This window comes from Loxodonta africana, chromosome 4 (assembly GCF_030014295.1).
Source record: "Loxodonta africana isolate mLoxAfr1 chromosome 4, mLoxAfr1.hap2, whole genome shotgun sequence".
NCBI classification, from domain to species: Eukaryota; Metazoa; Chordata; class Mammalia; order Proboscidea; family Elephantidae; genus Loxodonta; species Loxodonta africana.
In genome coordinates, this window is record NC_087345.1 from 37,755,110 (window position 1) to 37,774,544 (window position 19,435).

The 19,435-nt window shown below is 46.7% G+C and overlaps 1 protein-coding gene and 1 pseudogene across 2 annotated transcripts in view; one reads left to right on the forward strand and one right to left on the reverse strand.

The window, feature by feature from the left end:
• PLXNC1 (plexin C1) overlaps positions 1-12,004 on the reverse strand; it is a 171,759-nt gene extending 159,755 nt beyond the window's left edge. For both annotated transcript variants that reach the window (XM_023559712.2, XM_003405262.4), the window contains exon 1: positions 10,928-12,004. In XM_023559712.2, coding sequence (XP_023415480.1) covers positions 10,928-11,989 — 1,062 coding nt within the window. In that variant the 5' untranslated portion in view covers positions 11,990-12,004. The remainder of the gene's footprint in view (positions 1-10,927) is intronic.
• Positions 12,005-13,237: 1,233 nt separating this feature from the next.
• LOC135231292 (ATP-dependent RNA helicase DHX29-like) overlaps positions 13,238-19,435 on the forward strand; it is a 47,802-nt pseudogene continuing 41,604 nt past the window's right edge.

The following is a 19,435-nucleotide window of genomic DNA, read 5'->3' on the forward strand; positions in this document are numbered from 1 at the left end:
CAGGGGTTGGCAAGCTACTACCTGTGGGCCAAATTTGTATAGCCCACAAACTAACCTTTTTTAAATGGTTGGAAAAAAATCCAAAGAATAATGTTTTGTGATAAGTGAAATTATATGAAATTCAAATTTTAGTGTCCACAAATTAGTTTTATTGAAACACAGCCTTGCGCACTTATGTACCATCTATGGTTGCTTTTGTGCTATAGCAGCAGAGGTGAGTAACTGCCACAGAGACCGTATGTGGTCTGCAAAGCCTGCAAAGATATTGACTGTCTGACCCTTTACGGAAAACATTTACTGACCCCTGCATAACAGCACTGGCCAGGCGGGTGGTTGGGGATTGCTGGGGTCAAATCCCCCTCATAACTTCTCCAAGGAAAACAATATGTGTAACTATTGAATAGAAAAGTCAAACCTATATGAAAATCAATGATAGAAACTCTGAAACACCAGTCATAGTTCTGTTTGTTTTGTGACAGCATAAAAGTTAGCATTTTCATCAAGATAGAGTATTAAAGCAAAGGAAAACTATGAGCACTTTTCATAAAGAAACCTACCACTGCCATGGCCCTGCTCCTACAAACATGTTAGACTCAGGAGGCCTACAAACCACCCTCTCCCCTCCCCCCTGGAGACTTTGGGATTTCTCAGAGCAGACCTCAGTCTTCACCATCTAAATATTCCCAGCAAGTGCCAGTGTACATTCAGGGATGACAGTGGTCATCAAGCCTCAGGGGAGGCAGAGATGGTACCATGCTATTGTGGTCAAGATGTTGATCAGAATGTGGCTTTTCCACCATTCTATTCTAAGGGAACCCACTCACAGTGCCTGCTGGGGGCCCTCAGCCACATTTGATCCCTTCTTCTAATTGGACCAGGGATCAGGACCTGCCCTAAGGGCATCAAATTCCTACACTAGGACTCATAATCTGGTATGAAAAGATGCACTGGACCTGATTCTCTCTTTCTCCTTGTAATTTGTACTAAAGAACATAGAAAACCATTGCCAGTCAGTAGCTGAGGCAGAAGATGAAAGGTGATTGAGAGGTAGAGTGGGGTCAAGGCAGGCTCAGGCAGTCAGGTGGAGGGGGTGAGGGGCAGGTGATTGAGGAGACAGAGAAGGCCATTTGGGAGCAGGAAGAGGGAAGCAGTAGTGCTAAGTCATGTTAACAGTGAGATCTTAGACTGAGCATCCATCACTTCCTGTTGCTGAGCCCCTTCACAAGCTGCCCTGAACCCAGAGCCACTCTCCAACTCTTTATCAAGGAGCCCCATCCCATTACTATTAATAATCATGAAGGTGATGATAGTAAACACTTACGTAGGATTTACTATGGGTCAAGCAGTATTCCAAGAAATCTATGCATATTAGCTCATTAATCTGGGCAATAATCCTATGAAGCAGGCACGTTTATTATCATCATTTATAGATGAAGAAACTGAGACACAGAAAGGTTCAATAATGTGCCCAAAGTCATACAGCTGATAAGTGGCAGCTCTGGTCCCATGTGATCTGGCTCCAGAGTTTATGAGTGTAACCACTTACACAGCACTGCTCCTATTCCTAGATTTCCATGTGATTCCCCGTGTTTCTGTCCACTCAACCCTACCTCCCTTATTTGTGCTTCCTTAAGTAAATCTTTGTTCCATGCAACCAGCTGAGCCTGACAAGGATAGAAACTGGTATCAGGGGTGATGTTGTACAGAAGAGACCCTGGGAGAGAATGGCGGTGTGTGGAATTGGTTTTGGTGTGCAGCAGAGTAGAAGACTCTGGGAATCCTCCCACATTCTGGAATGAAACATAAATAGTCAGTTGTATGTAAGAATAAAGGAGCCTATGCTCATGGATAAGAAGACTGATTTACCACTGTGAAAATGTCAATACTACCCAAAGCGATCTATAGATATAATGCAATTCAATCCAAATTCCAACAGCATTCTTTAACAAGATGGGAAAAGTAATCACAAACTTTATGTGGAAAGGAAGGAGGCCACAAATAAGTAAAGCATTATTGAAGAAGAACAACAAAGTAGAAAGCCTCACACTTCCTGATCTCAGAATCTACTCTATAGCCACAGTAGTCAAAACAGCCTGGTACTGGTACAACAACAGACACATAGACCAATGAAATAGAACTGAGAACCCAGAAGTAAATCCATCCACCTGCAAGATAGCTGATCCTCAACAAAGGAGCAAAGTTCATTAAATGGGGAAGAAACAGTCTCCTTAAGAAATGCTGGTGGCGAAACAGGATATCTATCTGTAGAAAAATGAAACAGGACCCATACCTTACACCACACACAAAAACTGACTCAAAATGGAACAAAGACTTAATATAAAACCTACAACTATAAAGAGCATGGAAGAAAAAACAGGGACACCAGGGGCACTAATACATGGCATAAATAGAATACCACCATAACTAAAAATGCACAAACAGCAGAAGAAAAAGTAGAAAAATGGGACCTGCTAAAAATTAAACACTTAAGCTCATCAAAAGAACTTCTCCAAAACAGTAGAAAGTGAACCTACAGACAGGGAAAAAAAATTCCGCTACAACATATTTGATAACAGGTTGATCTCTAAAATATACGGAAAACTTTAGTACCTCAACAACAAAAAGACAAACAATCCGTTGAAAAATGGATGAAGGACACGAACAGACACTTCTCCAAGAAGACATTCAGGCAGCTAACAAACACATGAAGAAATGCTCGTGATCACTTGCCATTAGAGAGATGCAAATTAAAACTACAATCAGATACCATCTTACCCTGACATCAATGGCACTAGTCAAAAAAAAACCAGGAAACAACAAATGCTGGCAAGGTTGCAGGGAGACAGAACTTTTACACACTGCCGGTGGGAATGTAAAATGGTGCAGCCACCATGGAAAACGATACGGTGCTTCCTTCAAAAGCTAGAAAGAGAAATACCTTACACTCCAACAATCCTATGTGTATAACCTAGAGAAATAAGAGCCGTGACACAAATAGACATATGTACACCCATGTTCATTGCAGCATTATTAACAATAGCAAAAAGATGGAAACAACCTAAGTGTCCAGCAACGGATTAATGGATAAACAAACTGTGGTACATCCATACAACAGAACACCACCCAATGATAAAGAATAATGACAAATTCATGAAACAGCTCACAATATGGATGAATTATGTTGAATGAAACAAGCCAATCACAAAAGGACAAATACTGTATGAGACTACTATTGTAAAAAAAACAAGAAAAGGTTTACACACAGAAGAAAGCATTCTTTGATGGTTACCAGGGAAGGGAAAGGGAGGGAGGGTAATTACTAAATAGGTAGAGGACATGTGGTAATACTGGTGAAGGGAAAGGTAATACACTCTATATACTTCCTCTGTCAATGGCAAAGGAAGACATTGAGATGAACATAAGAACAAAGGGCAACTACGGCAATTACTGTAACAGACAATCCTACAACAACAATATTAACAAACGATAATCTACAAAGGGATATACAGGTAGATAGGTATGTTAAAGAGGCATGGGAGAATGCAAGGGAGCACACCCACCTACAGATACAGGTTAGGTTGTGGCTATCTCTACATACCTATTTACAGATGTTGCATGTATACTAACATAGACAATAGAACACACAAGGGGCATTGTCATGGAAACTTCTTATGTACAACCAAACACATCCTGGGATGAAGATACCAGGCTTGAAGGCTAAGGACCATAGATTCAGGAGACATCTATGCCAATTGTCATAACATAGTGCATAAAATCAATGTTCTACATCCTACCTCGGTGGTAGCATCTGGGGTCTTAAAAGCTTGTGAGAGGTCATCTAAGGTACACCTAGTGGTCTCTTCCTATCCAGAGTAAAGGAGAGTGAGGAAAACAAAAGACTCAAGGGTTCAATTGGTCCAAAGGACTAAAGGACTACATGCACCACAGCCTATACGACTCTGAGACCAGAAGAACTAGATGGTGCCCAGCTACTACTACTGACCTCTCTGACCAGGATCAGAATAGAAGGTCCAGGCCAGAGCAGATGAAAAATATAGATCAAAAATCAAACTCATGAAAAAAAGACCAGGCTTACTGGTCTGACTGCAACTAGAGGAACCCCCAACACTATAGCCCTATGACACCCCTCTGACTTGGAACTGCAGCCATTCCTGGAAACTACCTTCCAGCCAAGCAATAGATAGGCCTAAGAAAATAAACAGTACCACCTGAAAAGAACATGCTCCATAGACAAACAATTATACGAGACAAAAAGAGCAATGTTTGCCCAAAAGCATAGATTAGAAGTCAGGAAGGGGTAGGAAAACCATATGAAAGGAAACACAGAACCCCGGGAGGAAATGGGGACAAGGTTGACACAGTGTGGGGATTGCAACCAATGTCATGGAACACTTTGTGTACAATTTGTTGAATAGGAAACTAGTTTGCTCTGTAAACTTTCACCTAAAACACAATAAAATATATATATATTTTTTAAATGTAATGTTGCCAATTAAACAAAGACCTGGAGTTTCTCGGGAATCAGACTACAAGCCAAAAATGCTAAGTCTGTATTTTCCAGGTGTCGAGCATTTAAAAAAGTATAAGAAATATAAGAGCAGTAGAATGAGTTGGTTGCTTTCTATGGTCATAAGTAAAATGCAATGAAAAAGTGGGACAGATTTCTATCCCAGGTGCCACAGCTGGAATCACAAGGAAAATCAGGGGCATTGTTACTTTACAGCAGTGGTTCTCAAACTTGAGCATGCATTTATTCATTTAGAACCTAGAGGGCTTGTTAAAACACAGATTGCCAGTCTCACCCAATCAGAGTTTCTGATTTAGTAAATCTGAGGTGAGATTCAAGAATTTGCATTTCCAGCAAGTTCCTAGATGATGCTGATGCTGCTGGTCCAGAAACCACACGTTGAGAATCATTGTTCTATGGCATAAAGCCCTTTTCTCTGGTAGTTAAAAGGCATGGTCATGCACACTATTAAATTATAACATCAAAGTTCCTGTGTTTCCATGGTCAAGGTCAATTCCCAGGTCAGCATGACCAGAAGTCTATTCCAATGAATGGAGATATAAGGGAAGAGTGGGAGGAGTGGAGGTTGCCAGACAGCCTAGAGCTAGGGAAGAAAGGGGTCTTTCTGCCCTATCCTGGTGCTCTGTTTCCTATCAGGGTTCTCACACATCAGAGAAGGACAATGGTTAAGAGAGTATGAAGGGCCTTGACTAAAGCAAGTGTTGCTACCAAGTACAGACAACTTTCCCAACGTGATATACCAAAACTCTTTGTTTATTCATTCAACAAATATTTCTAAAGCCCCTACAACATACCAGACACTATGCTAGGTACCGGGTTCAACTCAGAACAAAACTTTACAAGATTCCTTACCTTCTGGCGCTTACATTTTAATTGTGCCTGTTAATCACATAAGACAGTCTGTAATCCTGATTTGACAGTCTGAGATCTCTGAATTTAGTTTATGAGCTAGGTTATCTCCATGAACAAAAACTAGGAAGCAGCCCCCAGAGGCCCTGTAGCCCTGACCACTCTCTGAGGTTTATAGGCCTGAATACAAAGAATACCAACATTGTCTAGAAATTGATGCCTGGAGAACTATAACTCTTCCACAGTCAGAACTTCAAGTGGTCAAGTAAGCAGAACCAGGAAATTACTTCACAACCAAGGATACTCAGTCCTATAGTATGTCTTACTGTCCACAAGCAGCTCTTCTCATCCGGGGCCCAGCTTGCAGGTGGTCTAACTTGTTCCTTGCAGGATAGGGTTGGAATCCGAACCCAGTGTCCATGGTGCTGGACTGTCCATGGTTGTGGTTAAGAGTTCAGGCCTTAGAGCCAGACCACTCAAATTCTAAATCTTCTGTCATTTGCCAGTTGTAGACCCTTATTGATAGAAGCCCTAGTGCCTCAGCTGTTAACCAAAAGGTCAGCAGCTTGAATCCACCAGCTGCCCTTTGGAAACCCTATGGGGCAGTTCTGCTCTGTCCTGTAGGGTCACTATGAGTCGGAATTGACTTGACAGGAACAGGAACAGGTTTTTTTGTTGTTGTTGTTTAGAAACTTATTGAACTCTTTGGGCCTCACATCTATAAAATCGTAACAATCACAGTCCTTGCACCATAGGGTGCCTATGACAATCAAATGAAAATAAAGCATTTATAGTGCTAGTACAGAGCCTGGCACATAGTGACTATTCAGTGGACAGGACCTCTTGTTGGTTTTCCCTCTTTCTAAGTAGGTGCTATCGTTGCCATTGCTCTGTTTGAATGCACCCTTGCATATCAAATGTTTATGGGGATAAAAGCCACCATTGTCTTTTTTTTTTTTTTTTTTTTTGTGGAGCAAATGGTTAAGCGCTTGACTACTAATTCAACTATTAGCTGAAAAGTTGCCAGTTCGAATCCACCCAGAGGGGCCTCGGAAGACAGGCCTGATGATCTGCTTTTGAAAGGTCACAGCCTTGAAAACACTGTGGAGCAGTTCTACTCTGCACACACGGGATCGCCACGAGTCGTAATCAGTAACTAACAACAAAGTAAAATGGCTTGACAGGACTATAACAGAAACTAAAACCAAAAAGCCACTGCCATCAAGCCGATTCTGACTCATAGTGACCCTGTAGGACAGAATAGAACTGCCCCATAGGGTTTCCAAGGCTGTAAATCTTTACAGAAGCAGACAACCTCATCTTTCTCCCGAAGAGCTGCTGGTGGGTTCGAAGGGCCAACCTTTTGGCTACCAATCAAGCGCTCTAAGCACTGCACCAGCAGGGCTCCTATAACACAAACTAGAGGAAGAATAAACGTCACAGGAAAATTGTGGATTTTGAGGTCAACAGGCCGCACTGCCCAGTGGTCCTGGGATGTTACTTCTGCACACAATAGCTAGATGTGCCTTAGGAGGCTGTCTGCTGGGGCGCATGTGAGCATTTTGTGGTTGTCTGCATGACAGCTAAATTATATCAAGGTTTAGACTGTGAGTGTGCAAGAAGGGGGTGTGTCTCCTCACAAGGGGCAGAAAGAACTAGAGAAGTCAGTGCTGTCTGCCAACACCACAGGGAAACATGCCACCCTCAGCTTCTGCAAGGTGGGGGGCAGCCTTGTTTATACCCCAGTGACACCCAGGACCCAACTACGGCAACCAAACAAATCTGGATCAATCCTACTTCACGAAATTGAGTACAAACACTTTTCTAGGCATAGCATTGATGTACCTGGGGTACTGGGAGTTTACAGACATAGGATGTTAAATTAATTAACTTGTACATAATTCAAAACATTCATTTTTTATAATAACACAAGCACAGATACATCATGGAGTAGTACGAAAAAAAATCACATGAAGTTTTAAAACATACCCTAGGATGGGGCACTAGTACTTTCAGGGGGCACCCTCTAGCCTCAACCCCATATTCTGCAGTGTGTGTGGTGGGGCGTGGTTATCCGCTATCTCTTTAGTTGGGGGAAAGAAGCCCTAGTGGCACAGTGGTTAAAGCACTCGGCTGGGAACCAGAAGGTCGGTAGTTTGGACCCACCAGCAGCTCTTCAGAAGAAAGACAAGGCAGCCTGCTTCCGTAAAGATTGCAGCCTTGGAAACCCTACGGGGCAGTTCTGCTCTGTCCTACAGGGTCATTATGAGTTGGAATCAACTTGATAGCAGTGGGTTTGGTTTGGTTAGGGGAACTTTAAGGGAAAGTTTGAGAAACCAGGATAGGGGAAAGAATGCAGAAGTAGACTTCAGAAGATGTAGGTTCAAGCTGGAGGGCTCTGAAGCTTGTTTTATTATCTTGAGCAATTCACTTAACTGGTCTTGAACTTCCTTATCTGGTAAATGAGAAGGTGCCTCACAGAATCCACCTCAGATGAGATGAGGGGCTTAAAAGAAATAATATCTAGGGAAGTCCTCCACAAATTCTCATTAGGATTATTCGTGAGATGGTCCACAGAAATCAGCTGCTTGGCATTTGGGGGCTGAAGTTAATCTGCTATAGTTCTGAAAATGTACTCAAAGTTGGTGGCAAGGCAGAAAAATAACAGTCCAGCGTCCCTGCACAAGCATCTTGTAAATTAATCCTTAGCAGAGAAGCTGAAGGGGTGGAGAACCCGCCAAAGTGAGATAAGAAGAAAACCAAAACAACCCAGTCAGTCCTGTCAATTCCCGACCCACGGCTGATTGAAGATGGAAAATAAGAGAGACTCATCTAGTGGGAGAGGGAGAAAGGCAAGCAAATCTAGCTGCTTGTGCCTCACTGCCTGTGGAATACTGTTAAAACGCCCATGTCTGCACTGAAGGAACTGCTGGGGGAATCTCTGGAAGCTCCCTCTAGAGTCTTCCAAGTATGTCTCCTCTTTTAAAAAAAAAAAATTTTTTTTTTTTTTTTTTTTAGGCACCTATAATTCAGCAACCCTTTTCCAAAACACATTTGAGACCTGAAAATAATATGCAGAACAAATGCAATCCAATGACATCATTCTTCTGAGTGACAACTGGGGGCATACCAATCCCATGACCCCAAGAAACAGGGTTGCAACCTGCTATTGTCCTTTCGGTGACAAAATTGGTGGCACCTAGCATAGAACACTGCTTACACGTAGTAGCAGGCATGAAACAAATATTTGTTGAATTAAGTACCTTATCTCCTGTTCAATAGGTTAGAAAATTGTCAGCTTTTTCACCAAAACTACCACCTTTTTTTTTTTCATTCAAACCCTTCTTGAAATGCAATTTCATCAAGTCTTTTTAACGCACATTAGCAGCAAGGAATTTACTTAAATTCAAAAAAAAAGCAAAACTCCAAGCTCCCACCTGTGCAGTCACAGCCTGCTATTGTTTGAACCAGAGTACATTATTTAACTTGGATGACAAGCTGGGGGGTAGCAACCCTGTCTTTCAGACTACACAGCTCCTAGCACGCTGGGAGCGCTCGATAAATAACAGCAGCAAGAAATGCTGTGGAGGGGACTGTTTTCATTATTTATTTTTCCAATTCCAGCTTTCTGGCAGCATGCATGTGCCCCTTGCTTGATTTCCAAGGCTCCCATGAAGATGGATAAACAGTTCTGTCACTTCCCCTTCCCCTCCCTATCCCGGCGCAAGTAGGAACACCTGATCAAGCCAAGAGGTGGCTTCTGAATGCACTCAGGACACCAGCTGGGTTTGGAAGGGAACTAAGTCCTCAAAGACTCAAAGGGTAGAGAGAGAGGCAGTCAAGAGAGAGGTTTTGGCTTCATATATCTACACAGCTGTCAGATGGCAAAGCTTGGACTTCCCAAGTTATTACCTGCTGTGGGGCTTTGAGTTGTTTGTCTTGTAATTAGCCCTGGAGACCAAGGGTGCCTAAATCTTGACACAAAATTTAGTCTTTCAAGAGAGAAGGAGATGGCGATTTTGCCAAACTTGAGCCATTAGATTATAAAGATCTAAAACAGACAGACATCAAATGTCAAATTATATGAGTATAACAAGGCTAAGTCAGTTTAGGGGGCAATACATGTTATTTGTATATATTTTTAAATGATTATCGGTAACTAAATGAAGGTGTCATCTGTCCCAGCACACAGTTAAGAAGCAAGTAACCATTCTATGCAAAAGCCCTCCCAGTTTGTTTTTTTTTTTTTTTTCTGACTGGAAAATAGGACTAATATTTGCTAAAATGTGCTTTGCAGAGAAAAGGGTGTGGGGGGGTGTCTTTCTATACACATATTAATATATCTTACAGCCAAACCTCCTGTGTGTGGTTACAATAAATGTACCAATACAACCCATTTTCCAAGTAGAGACTTCTCCCCTTCCTCCTGGACTCATTTTAAACCAAAACAATGGCAACACCTGTAGCCATTAATTTCTGCTCTGTGATTTCTGTCCAGTTATAAAGGAGGCTCTCAGCAGGCTCCCCTCTCAGGAGCCATATGTGGAGTTGATGTGCCAGCAGCCTTGGAAGGGAAACAGCCTCCTGAGAAGTGCACAATAGCTCCATAATCCTCATCAACTGGACCCTCTTGAACCGCAGCTTTCTTTTCTGGTCAAAGAACTGCCAATCTCAAGATTCAAGCTGTGGCTGCCCTGGGAGCTCAGGGGAAGCCTGTTCGCCGGCTTCAGGCACAATTCCTCTGGGCTGCGGGATCTAGTCCACCAAGCTGCAGCTCAGGAACTGCCTGTAGCACCTCCAGCACTTTCCCTTGCTCTCCCCTCCAGGGTGAGGCTTTCACCCACAAAGCCACCTCAGCCTCCCCATCCTTTCCCCCCAGCTGGAGATCACAACACACCCTCTGCAGAGCTACAGCCCCGCCCCCTTGCACTGTTTCATGCTGAGGGTTCTGTTCCACCAAGCTTGAGCCTTTTTCCTAAGCTGGCATTTATCCATGTGCAGCATGGTAAACTCTTCAGACCTTATCACATGTGTTACTGTATGTAGGGGGTGGGGCACAAAGAGTGGGGTGTGGCAGTAAGCCCTTTAGGTTCAAAGGCCTCTCTGCGGAGCGCACAGTGTTTGGTAACTGCATGGACCAAAAGGATCAAACCCACATACCTCCTGAGACTACACAGAAGGGGCAGGGGATGAGCCTGGGGACGCGATGAGGGTACAGGGGCTGCGTGGGAAGGCTCAGCGCCAAACAAGCGTCCACATTTGGACCGAGAAGGGCTGCACCAGGGTGCACTCACTAGAGTTTTGAGCCTAACTCCTACCCTCCCTCTGCCTTTTATATTCTCCCACTGGAGACCTTAGGACATGCCAGAGGTCTCGAACACCGTCTGCGAACGGCCTTCCGGCGGCAGCCAGGGCTGTGTGTACCCGGGACCTGGTAAATATCAACCCCCGTCTCCCTCCCGCTCTGCCTCCGCAGCCGCGGCTCCCCAACCGGCGCGCTCCCCACCGGGTCCTGGAGGCAGGACTTACGCAGTTTTGTTCTGATGTCTCAAAGTCCGAGGGGCAGTTACTGGCGCGAGCCTGGATCTCACTCATCCTGAAGAGGCAGAGCGCTGTGGTGGCAGGGGAGCGCCTCTCCTGGTCCTCCCCGGTGGCCGCGCTGAACACTCCCGCCCAGACGTCCAGGGCCTCCACCAGGCTGGAGGAGAGGAGCAGACGGCGGCCGTCTGGGTGGCCGTGGCCGCAGTCGAGGGCTGCCTGGCCCTGGAACTGCACCTCGGCTTTCTGCGCGATGCGCACCATGCTGGGCCAGCCGGTGGCGGCACCTCTGCTGTAGTTGTAGGGATAGTATGGGAAGTAGACGCTGCCGTTCCAGAGAAAGGCGTCCACGAAGTGCAGGCTGCCCGCGCTCTGGCTCAGCTTGAGGCGGCCCAGCTCCTCTGTGGGCAGGCTGCGCCCCTCCGTGTCCTTGAGCGCGATGGCCGTGGCACGGTCGGACGCTGCTGGATTGCAGCGGCTCGCTGTCTCGGGCTCGGGCAGCACGTAGGTGGCAGCCACAGCCAGGTACCAGCGGTTCCTGTCGCCGGCCCGGTACACCACGCCAGCCGTCGAGCCCTGCGGGTGGCACGACACCACCTCTGTGCCGTTGCGCAGAGAGCTGCGGTTCAGGTTGTCCAGGGGCCGCACCTCGCAGGCGCCCCGGTCGAAGGTCCAGCCGGTGAGCAGCAGCCCCTCGACGCCGGTCGCCCCCTCGCGGTAGGGCAGCAGCAGCTTGCTGAAGCTGCTGCCCGGCCGGGGCCGCGCGGGGGGCGCCAGCGAGACCGGCTCTGTGCAGTTGCCCGCTTGGTCCCGGTACAGGCGCGAGAGCCGGCGCTGCAGGCTGTAGTCCAGCTGGTCCAGGCAGCTGCCGCTTGCCACGAACACGCCGTGCTCCCGGCTCGCCGCTATAGCTCCGATGGCTTGCTCCGACCGCCACACAGGCTCGTCCGCTCCGCAGCCAGGCGCTGCCAGCGCCAGCAGATAGGCGAGCAGGGGCAGCGGCGCGACAGGGAGCGGGGGGCGCGGCGGCGCCTTCTTCCGAGAGACCTCCATGGGGCTAGGGGGGCCGCCCCCGGGCAGGGCGCGCGGCGACGGCGGCTCAGGCGCGCGGCGACGGAGACGCGGGCGGCGGTGGCTCCTGCGCGCGCTCGGGCTCCAGCGGCCGCCCCATCCCGGCGGCTCGCCGGGGAAGGAGAGCTGGGAGGGCGGCGCGCGGCGGGCTCTCTCCGGCAGCCTGTGCAGCGGCGGCGGTGGCAAATCCTGCGCGCTCTAGTGCCGCTTCCTTCTCGCCCTCCTCGCCCGAGAGTTCCTCTGTGCAGCACTGGAGCTCGCGGGGAGACGCGGAGGGGAAGGGAGGGGACAGGAGGAGAGGAGTGTGGCGGGCGGGGAGGGCTGGAGAGGTTGGGTGCGCTTGTGCGTTTCACTTTCCCATTGTGAAAGTGGAATGCAACTGGCCCCCTTCCTCATCTTCTTCCTCCTCCGCCCTCCTCCTCCTGTCCGCCCGCCCGCCCTCCCTCCACGCCCATCTCCCCTCCCCTCTTGATTCGGTGAGATAGGGAGGAGGGAAGTCTCGTAATTTGGGTTACTGTGTAGGTGGCCTCTTTCATCTATTCATAACAAAGCTGAGCCGCCTGCCGCTGCCACCGCGGCCGCCACCATCGCCCCTTGGCTTGCCCGGGGCTCCCGGGGCTCGCTAACGGCGCTTGGAGCGGGCTCCCGCGCTCGTCCGCCCGCGGGGCTGCCCCAACGCCCGGGTTTTGTTTACGTGAGCAGCGGGGGCACTCGGAGGCGCAAGGAGCGGAAACCCAGGGCACCAGGGGGTTGGAGAGGAGGGCCGGGGCTCAGGCCATTGGGAGGCTGCGAGGGCGGCTGACAGGTGTGGAACGGCGGGAGGGAGGAGCGCGGGAGATGTGGCCGAGCCCCAGGATCAGGGGATTAAGGCGCCGCTGTGGCAAGCAGTGGGTTTCCACGGGCCGGGGAAGTGAGGTGGGAGAAGGATGGGCGCCAAGACTCTCCTTCTGGACAATCCCTGGAGCCGGAGCTTTCATATTTGAAAAGGTTCTCTAATCTCCCTTGGCAACGGGGTCCCAGGCTCTCAAATCTAGCGCTTAGAAAGTTCTGCTCACCATCTCGCTTTAATGATCATGGCTAACGTTTATTGAGCACTTACTGAGTCCCTGACGCTGTTCTAAATTCACTACGTGGATTAAACCTCGTTTAATGCTCATAGCAATTCTTTTCATTACTGACTGTTACTGTCATGCCCATTTAGTAGTCGTGAAAAATGACTGTGGAGAGGTTATGGAACTTACTGGAATCCTCCTGCTGGTAAACAGCAGAGCCGAATTTGAATCCGAATCTGGCGCGCGACCGCTTACCTACGCTGCTCAAGCCAAGTGACACCTGTGGCCATTACAGTAATCCCCATTGGTCATTCTTCGAGGCTGGATTGAACCCCCTCCCCAAGTTAAATGCTCCAGTATGCTTCACACTCCCCAGCCCAATCTTCTGATCTTAGAGCCAGATAGCTTTATTTCTCCACAGGCTTTTCTTCTGTCTCCTTTCCTTTTAGAACCCCTGAGGCACCACCACCTCACCCAGGGGGCGAATATCAGCTGGATTATTCCAAAGTCCCCCAAAATTTCCGGGGCACAGCAAATTATGGCACACCAGAAAATCCGTTCCAGATTTCTCAGAAGGGGGCCTTCCAGATTTCTCAGAAGGGGGCCTTCCAGAGGAGGCACAGGTGCCCCCCGGGGACCTGAGGCAGCCAGCCGGTAGCATCCACTGGCACCCTCAAAGTCTGGCAGAAGTAACAGGGGTGCACTAGGAGGGTCCAAAGGACTCCCATGCATCCCTGGGAAATAATCTCTGTCCCTTCCTAGGTGATTTCCAGGCCAGAGACCCCAGGGAGGGCAATTGCTTGCTGCCCTTTTTTCCTTTCCCTCCGCTTCTCCAGCTCTGGATAGAATGTTTTGAGAAGGGGTGGGGTGAGTGGGCTTACTCCAAATGGTGAGTCCCCCTGAAGGAGCAACTGTTGCAGGCTTTAAACTTCTGCAACAGTGATTCAAGTTCTCCCCAATGCTGAAAGATAAGGCAGAAGATAAGGAAAGAAGGGTGAGGTGAGAAAGGGGCGGAGAAACAGGAGTTCCTGCCCCCCCCCCCCATGCGCAGTTAAAGGATCATATCCTCCCAGCAGTGGCTGTCCTATCTGAACTAAGGGTGGCCATCTTTCCACTCATAACCTCCTCATTGGAAACTGAATAGCCTGATCTTTGCCTGCCAGTAGGCAGCATATGCTTTCCCAGCAGAAATAAGGCCACCCTTTCTGTTGTGGTGGTGGTAGTTGGAGTGTCAGTGGAGAGAATGGACGGAGAAGGGGAAAGGCCTGACATTAATCAGGAGATCTTAGGTGAAGCAAATCAGATGCTTTATAGGCTTCAAAATAATCAGGCCTCACTCCCCAATTCCCGTCTGCCTGGAATATTTTAAGAATGATTACTCTGCTGGAAACTGAAAAAAATAGTATCTAAAAAATATCTACCAAAGCTCAGAACCTTTTGCAGCATAGTAGGGGATTTGTGTGCTGGTATTTTGCAGTTTTCCCCATGAATGATGAAGAATACAATGAACTTCACTGCTGTCAGGAGTCGGCTGTGGCAATGTTGTTGTGATGTGCTGAGAAGCAACCGTTCAATTCCCTTCCGGAGATAGTTTTACTTCACTGGTAACCAAGTAATTTCTCTAAGTCCTGTAGCGTTGTCACCGTCCGTAGCAGACCATCTTGGGAGCTATTTGGATTAAACACACTCTACGGTGCGCCATTTTGATCACTACGCAATTCATTGCTGCCTCGTTTTGAAAAAGAAACATCATCTTAAAAATACTACCAGCAAGAAGTATAAATGGTTTTGGTGGCTACAGTGCCTTGCCACTCTATTGGAACTCTAAGTCCCAGTCTGGAGAGCAGGCTTCCTCTCCCCAACCCCCTATTTAATTATGCGCAGACTCCTATTGAAAAAAAAAATCAGAATCTGTGCCTACTTTTTGGCAAAAAGTCAGAATGGAGGAGACTAGAAAGCATATAAATATTCCTTGCCCGTTCCTACCCCATTTTGTACAAACACGGTTGCCCCTTCCCAATTTTCTTGTGTACTAAAGCTCCACCTTCAGGACACAAGTTCACATTTGCAAAGTGTGGGAAACATGAACAACCAAAAAAACATTCAGGCATGTGGGCTCCGTATCTCTGATCTTTTTCTCTTGGGCACTGCCGTGTGGTGCAAGGATGCACAGCCCACCAGGGACAAAGCTTCCCTCTCCAACTAACCCAACCCATCTTGTTGGGTGTCACTTACAGCACATTTTGGAACTCCCTGTAACACAACTGGCTGACACCCAAAAAAAAAAGAAGATGGTGCAGATTTATCCTCCAGACACAGGACTGCTACCACGGAAACAGGCAGTTGGGTCTGATTCTGAGCAGTTTTATTTGCAGCATTCTCTAGATGGGAAAGTCTTTATAATGAAAAAATATCAACTCCCTCAGGCACTGAAGGCAATCTGGGTTAACCAGACCATCCACAATCAGACTCATTTCTACTGGACTGGACTTTATAGATGCAGTGGTTTCCTGCTGAGGCTCAGGACATTAAGAACTGTTCAGTATGCAATTGGTCACAGTCACAAGATGGCTATCATTGGAGCTTCAGTTTTCTTTCTGATTTTTTTTTTTTTTTTTAAATATCTGTCAGAGGTCTGTAGAAATGACTAGACTGGACGAGATTGCAAGAACCAAGAATATTAGCTCTGATAATCAACTTATTCTCTCTACTTGTCTACGTAGCTACAACCCCCTGGGCAGTATTTGGAAACACCACTCACTGATTCAAATATTATCTTTCTAGGACTTCAGACAGGCCACTTCCTTCTCCACAACTTTGCTCAAATCTATGTGATCTTCCACATCGAGGCCCTAATCAAAGTTCCTAGCCACCTTTCGTAACTGACAAGAAAAGAAAAATGAGCCAACCTCCCTTCTAGTCTGCTGTTGAGTAGATGGTTGAAAGTAGATAAGATGAAGAGCTGTTTAATAAGCTTGAACTGATGCTGAGAGACCAGTTGAATGTAGTTCAGTCAACATGAAGTCAATCAAATGGAGCACAGTTAAGATATGGCTGAGGAACTTAGTGCCGTGTTCTCTCTGCCCACCAGCATGGACCTTAGCCATACTTGAGCATTATTACGTTTGGTGATGGTGCCCTGGTGCCTTTGGTGAGAGTGATGACGGCTCAGCGATGTTCCTTCAGTAGGTGGAACTTGAGTTCACTCTTAAAATTACCAGACCAAACCCCATTGCCACCAAGTTGATTCCAACTCACGGTGACCTTATAAGGCAGAGTAGAACTGCCCCATAGGGTTTCTAAAGAGCACCTGGTAGCTTTGAACTACTGACGTTTTGGTTAGCAACCCAACGTTTAACCGCTATGCCTCCGGGGTTTCTCAGTTTTTGCCTTTTCCCACATCATGGCTTAACGGCTCCCGGTTATTCATGAGCTCAGCTACAGCTGTAGATGGAAATACAAGGAAACAGTTCTTTACTCAAGTGTCTTAGTTACTTAGTGCTGCAGTAATCGAAATACTACAAGTGGTTGGCTTTAAAGAACAGAAGTTTATATTCTCACAGTTCAGAAGGCTGGGAGTCCAAATTCAAGGTCTGAGCCTTGTCCATTCCTTCTTTGCTTGCTGTTGTTGTTAGTTGCTGTCAAGTCAATTCCAACCATGTTGATTCCTTCTTTGGTAGCTGTTGTTGTTAGTTGCTGTCAAGTCAGTTCCAACTCATGGTGACTTCATGTGTGCAGAGTGGAACTGCTCGATAGGATTTCCAAGGCTGTGACCTTTTGGGAGCAGATCACAAGGCCTGCCTTCTGAGGAGCCTCCGGGTGGGTTCGAACTGCCAACCGTTAGGTTGGTAGTCAGGTGCTTAGTCATTTTTGCCACCCAGGGACACTCCTTATTGATAGCCCTGGGCATTCCTTGATTCTTTGGCGATCCTCATATGGCATCTGTCTTCCTTGGTGTGTGTGTGTCTCCATGTCTAATTTTTTTTTTTTTTTTTATAACTCAGAAGTGATTAGATTTAGAACCTGCCCTACTCAGGAATGATCTAATTAACATAACAAAGAAAACTCTACTTCCAAACAGGATTAGACCCACAGGTATAGGGGTTAGAATTCCAATAGATTTTTTTTTGAGGGGAGGCACAATTTAATCAATAACATCAAGGTTTAGTGACTTTCTTTAAGCTAAATAAGGGTCTTCACTCAGCTTTAGGGATGGATGAGCTATTGCCTGTGCAAAGAATGTCAAATGTCAGGTGTTTTTAGGAGATTGTGGTATCTAAGACACCACATTGGCCCCTGAATACCCAACTCTTCAGATAGTATACTCACAAAGTTTCTCTTGAGGCCTTTCTCCAAAGCGCTCACCAAAACCAAACCAGACGTTAAAGGTCTGAGACCATTACCAGTTGAATGCAAAATATGGCAATTTATCAGCCATTGTGTTTTTCCCCACCAGCTGGAGCTCACCCTGCATGAAGTCCACAAAATCATCTGTAACTACTTCTTCAGATTTGGGGATCTCTGTAACTCAACTGAGCAGCTTTTCTCTGATTTTCACAAGATTCGAGACTGTCCCTGCTAGTATTTTCCTTGCTGTTCTTTTGGGATAAGGAGTCAAAGGGCATCAAGGACTAGACACAAAATGCGGACTGCTCTTTGATACAATATCATTTCCCATGTCTCTGCTCTCTCATCCCAGCTTGGAGGCTCCCTGTCAGCGTAATCCCAGACCCAATTCCTCTGATAACTGACAGCTTGGCATAAACCCATTCAAAGAGAAGAGCTTCTAGAAACTGGGCCCTTATATTAATAATAGCTCAAACTCTTGAAGTGAATAGCAGAAGATAAGATAAACACACAGATGACTTCAGTCACTTGTACTTCCGTTTCCTTTAGATTCGGACAGGAGATGCTCCGAGCTGACAATAAAATTGCTGGACTTTGTGGTGAGGGGTCTGCTGCTCTCCACTGAGCTGGCACCCCTTCTCATTCTTATGCCCTTGTCATTCTCTAGAAAACAGCTCTAACATGATGGGTAAGAAGCAACTAGCATCAACTCTGAGCATGGGCTGTTATTATCAGGAAGCTGGGCAGGTGGTCCCCAGGGTGAGAATAACCTCACTTGTCACCCCCATTGGGGAAGACACTGAGAACATCAGGGTCCCAACAGCCCCTTGGCATCCTCAGCGTCATGCATTGAATCCCAAAAGCAGAGTCCCATGGAAGACTGAACAGTGACCTCACCTTTCTGCCTGTTCCCTACTCCTCCCTATTTATTTCTCCTTCCCCATCTATGCTGGGTATTCTCCATTTTCTCCTACGGTCCTTTTGCCATTCTTCTCCACCCTGCTCTATGCCCAGAATTTTGACATTTATGGATTTCTCCCTTGATTTTTGCCTTCTGGTTGGATTCAGCCAGTGGGTGGCCCCAACAGAAGAACCAGGAGTGGATGGGTGGGGTAAAATCTAGATATTTATTCCCTCAGCTCTCTCCTCACTGATCTTCAGGATGGCAGTGTCTGCATCCCTCTCAAAGGGACCGTCTCTATGGACAGTCCTCTTGCACAGCTACAGTTATAGCCACAGCTTTCTCTGGGTTCAATAACCATGTCCTCACCCTCCTCCTTCAGGCTTAGGAAAGTCAGTGACTCTTGCTGTTAATAGTTGTTGCTGGTCTCCCTTTGTCCTGCCCACACCTCTGTCCTAGTCCCTGTATCAGTTTATCCATTTGAGTGCCACCTGCTTTTTTCTTGCCAGAACCATGATTAATAAACCAACCCACCTCCAAACATGGATCCAAAACCAAACAGAAAAACTAGTTGCCATTGAGTGGATTCTTACAGAGACCCCACATGTATCAGAATAGAATTGTGCTACATAGGGTTTTCAATGGCTAATTTTTCAGAAATAGATCACCAGACTTTTCCTCCAAGGTATTTCCAGGTAGCGTTAGCAGCAGAACTCATTAACCATTTGCACCACCCAGGGACTTCAACCTGAATCCAGAACTGACTTAAATTGGTTCTTAGACCCTTACATTTTGTTTATCCATTGACAGAAAGCATGAAAGACAGCTAGACACAATGGAACTCCTAATCTTTGTCTCCAAATGTTTAGTACCCCAAAATCTGGCAACAGACAAAGCTATATTTTTATTCCCTTTGCACAGACTTTCCTACATCGAGTTCAAGCCAGTAATAGAGACACATGGAAACCTGACTGGGTAGGATTATTTTTCCCCCCAGCTAAATAATAAAACCAAAAGAATCTTAAAAATAAGCCAGAAACTCTTGGGGGCTAAGGGTTCAGAAGGTGGCAGGGGGCAGTGGTGGTTATGATCTCTAAAATACTGCTGAACATTTGAAGTATATTTTCA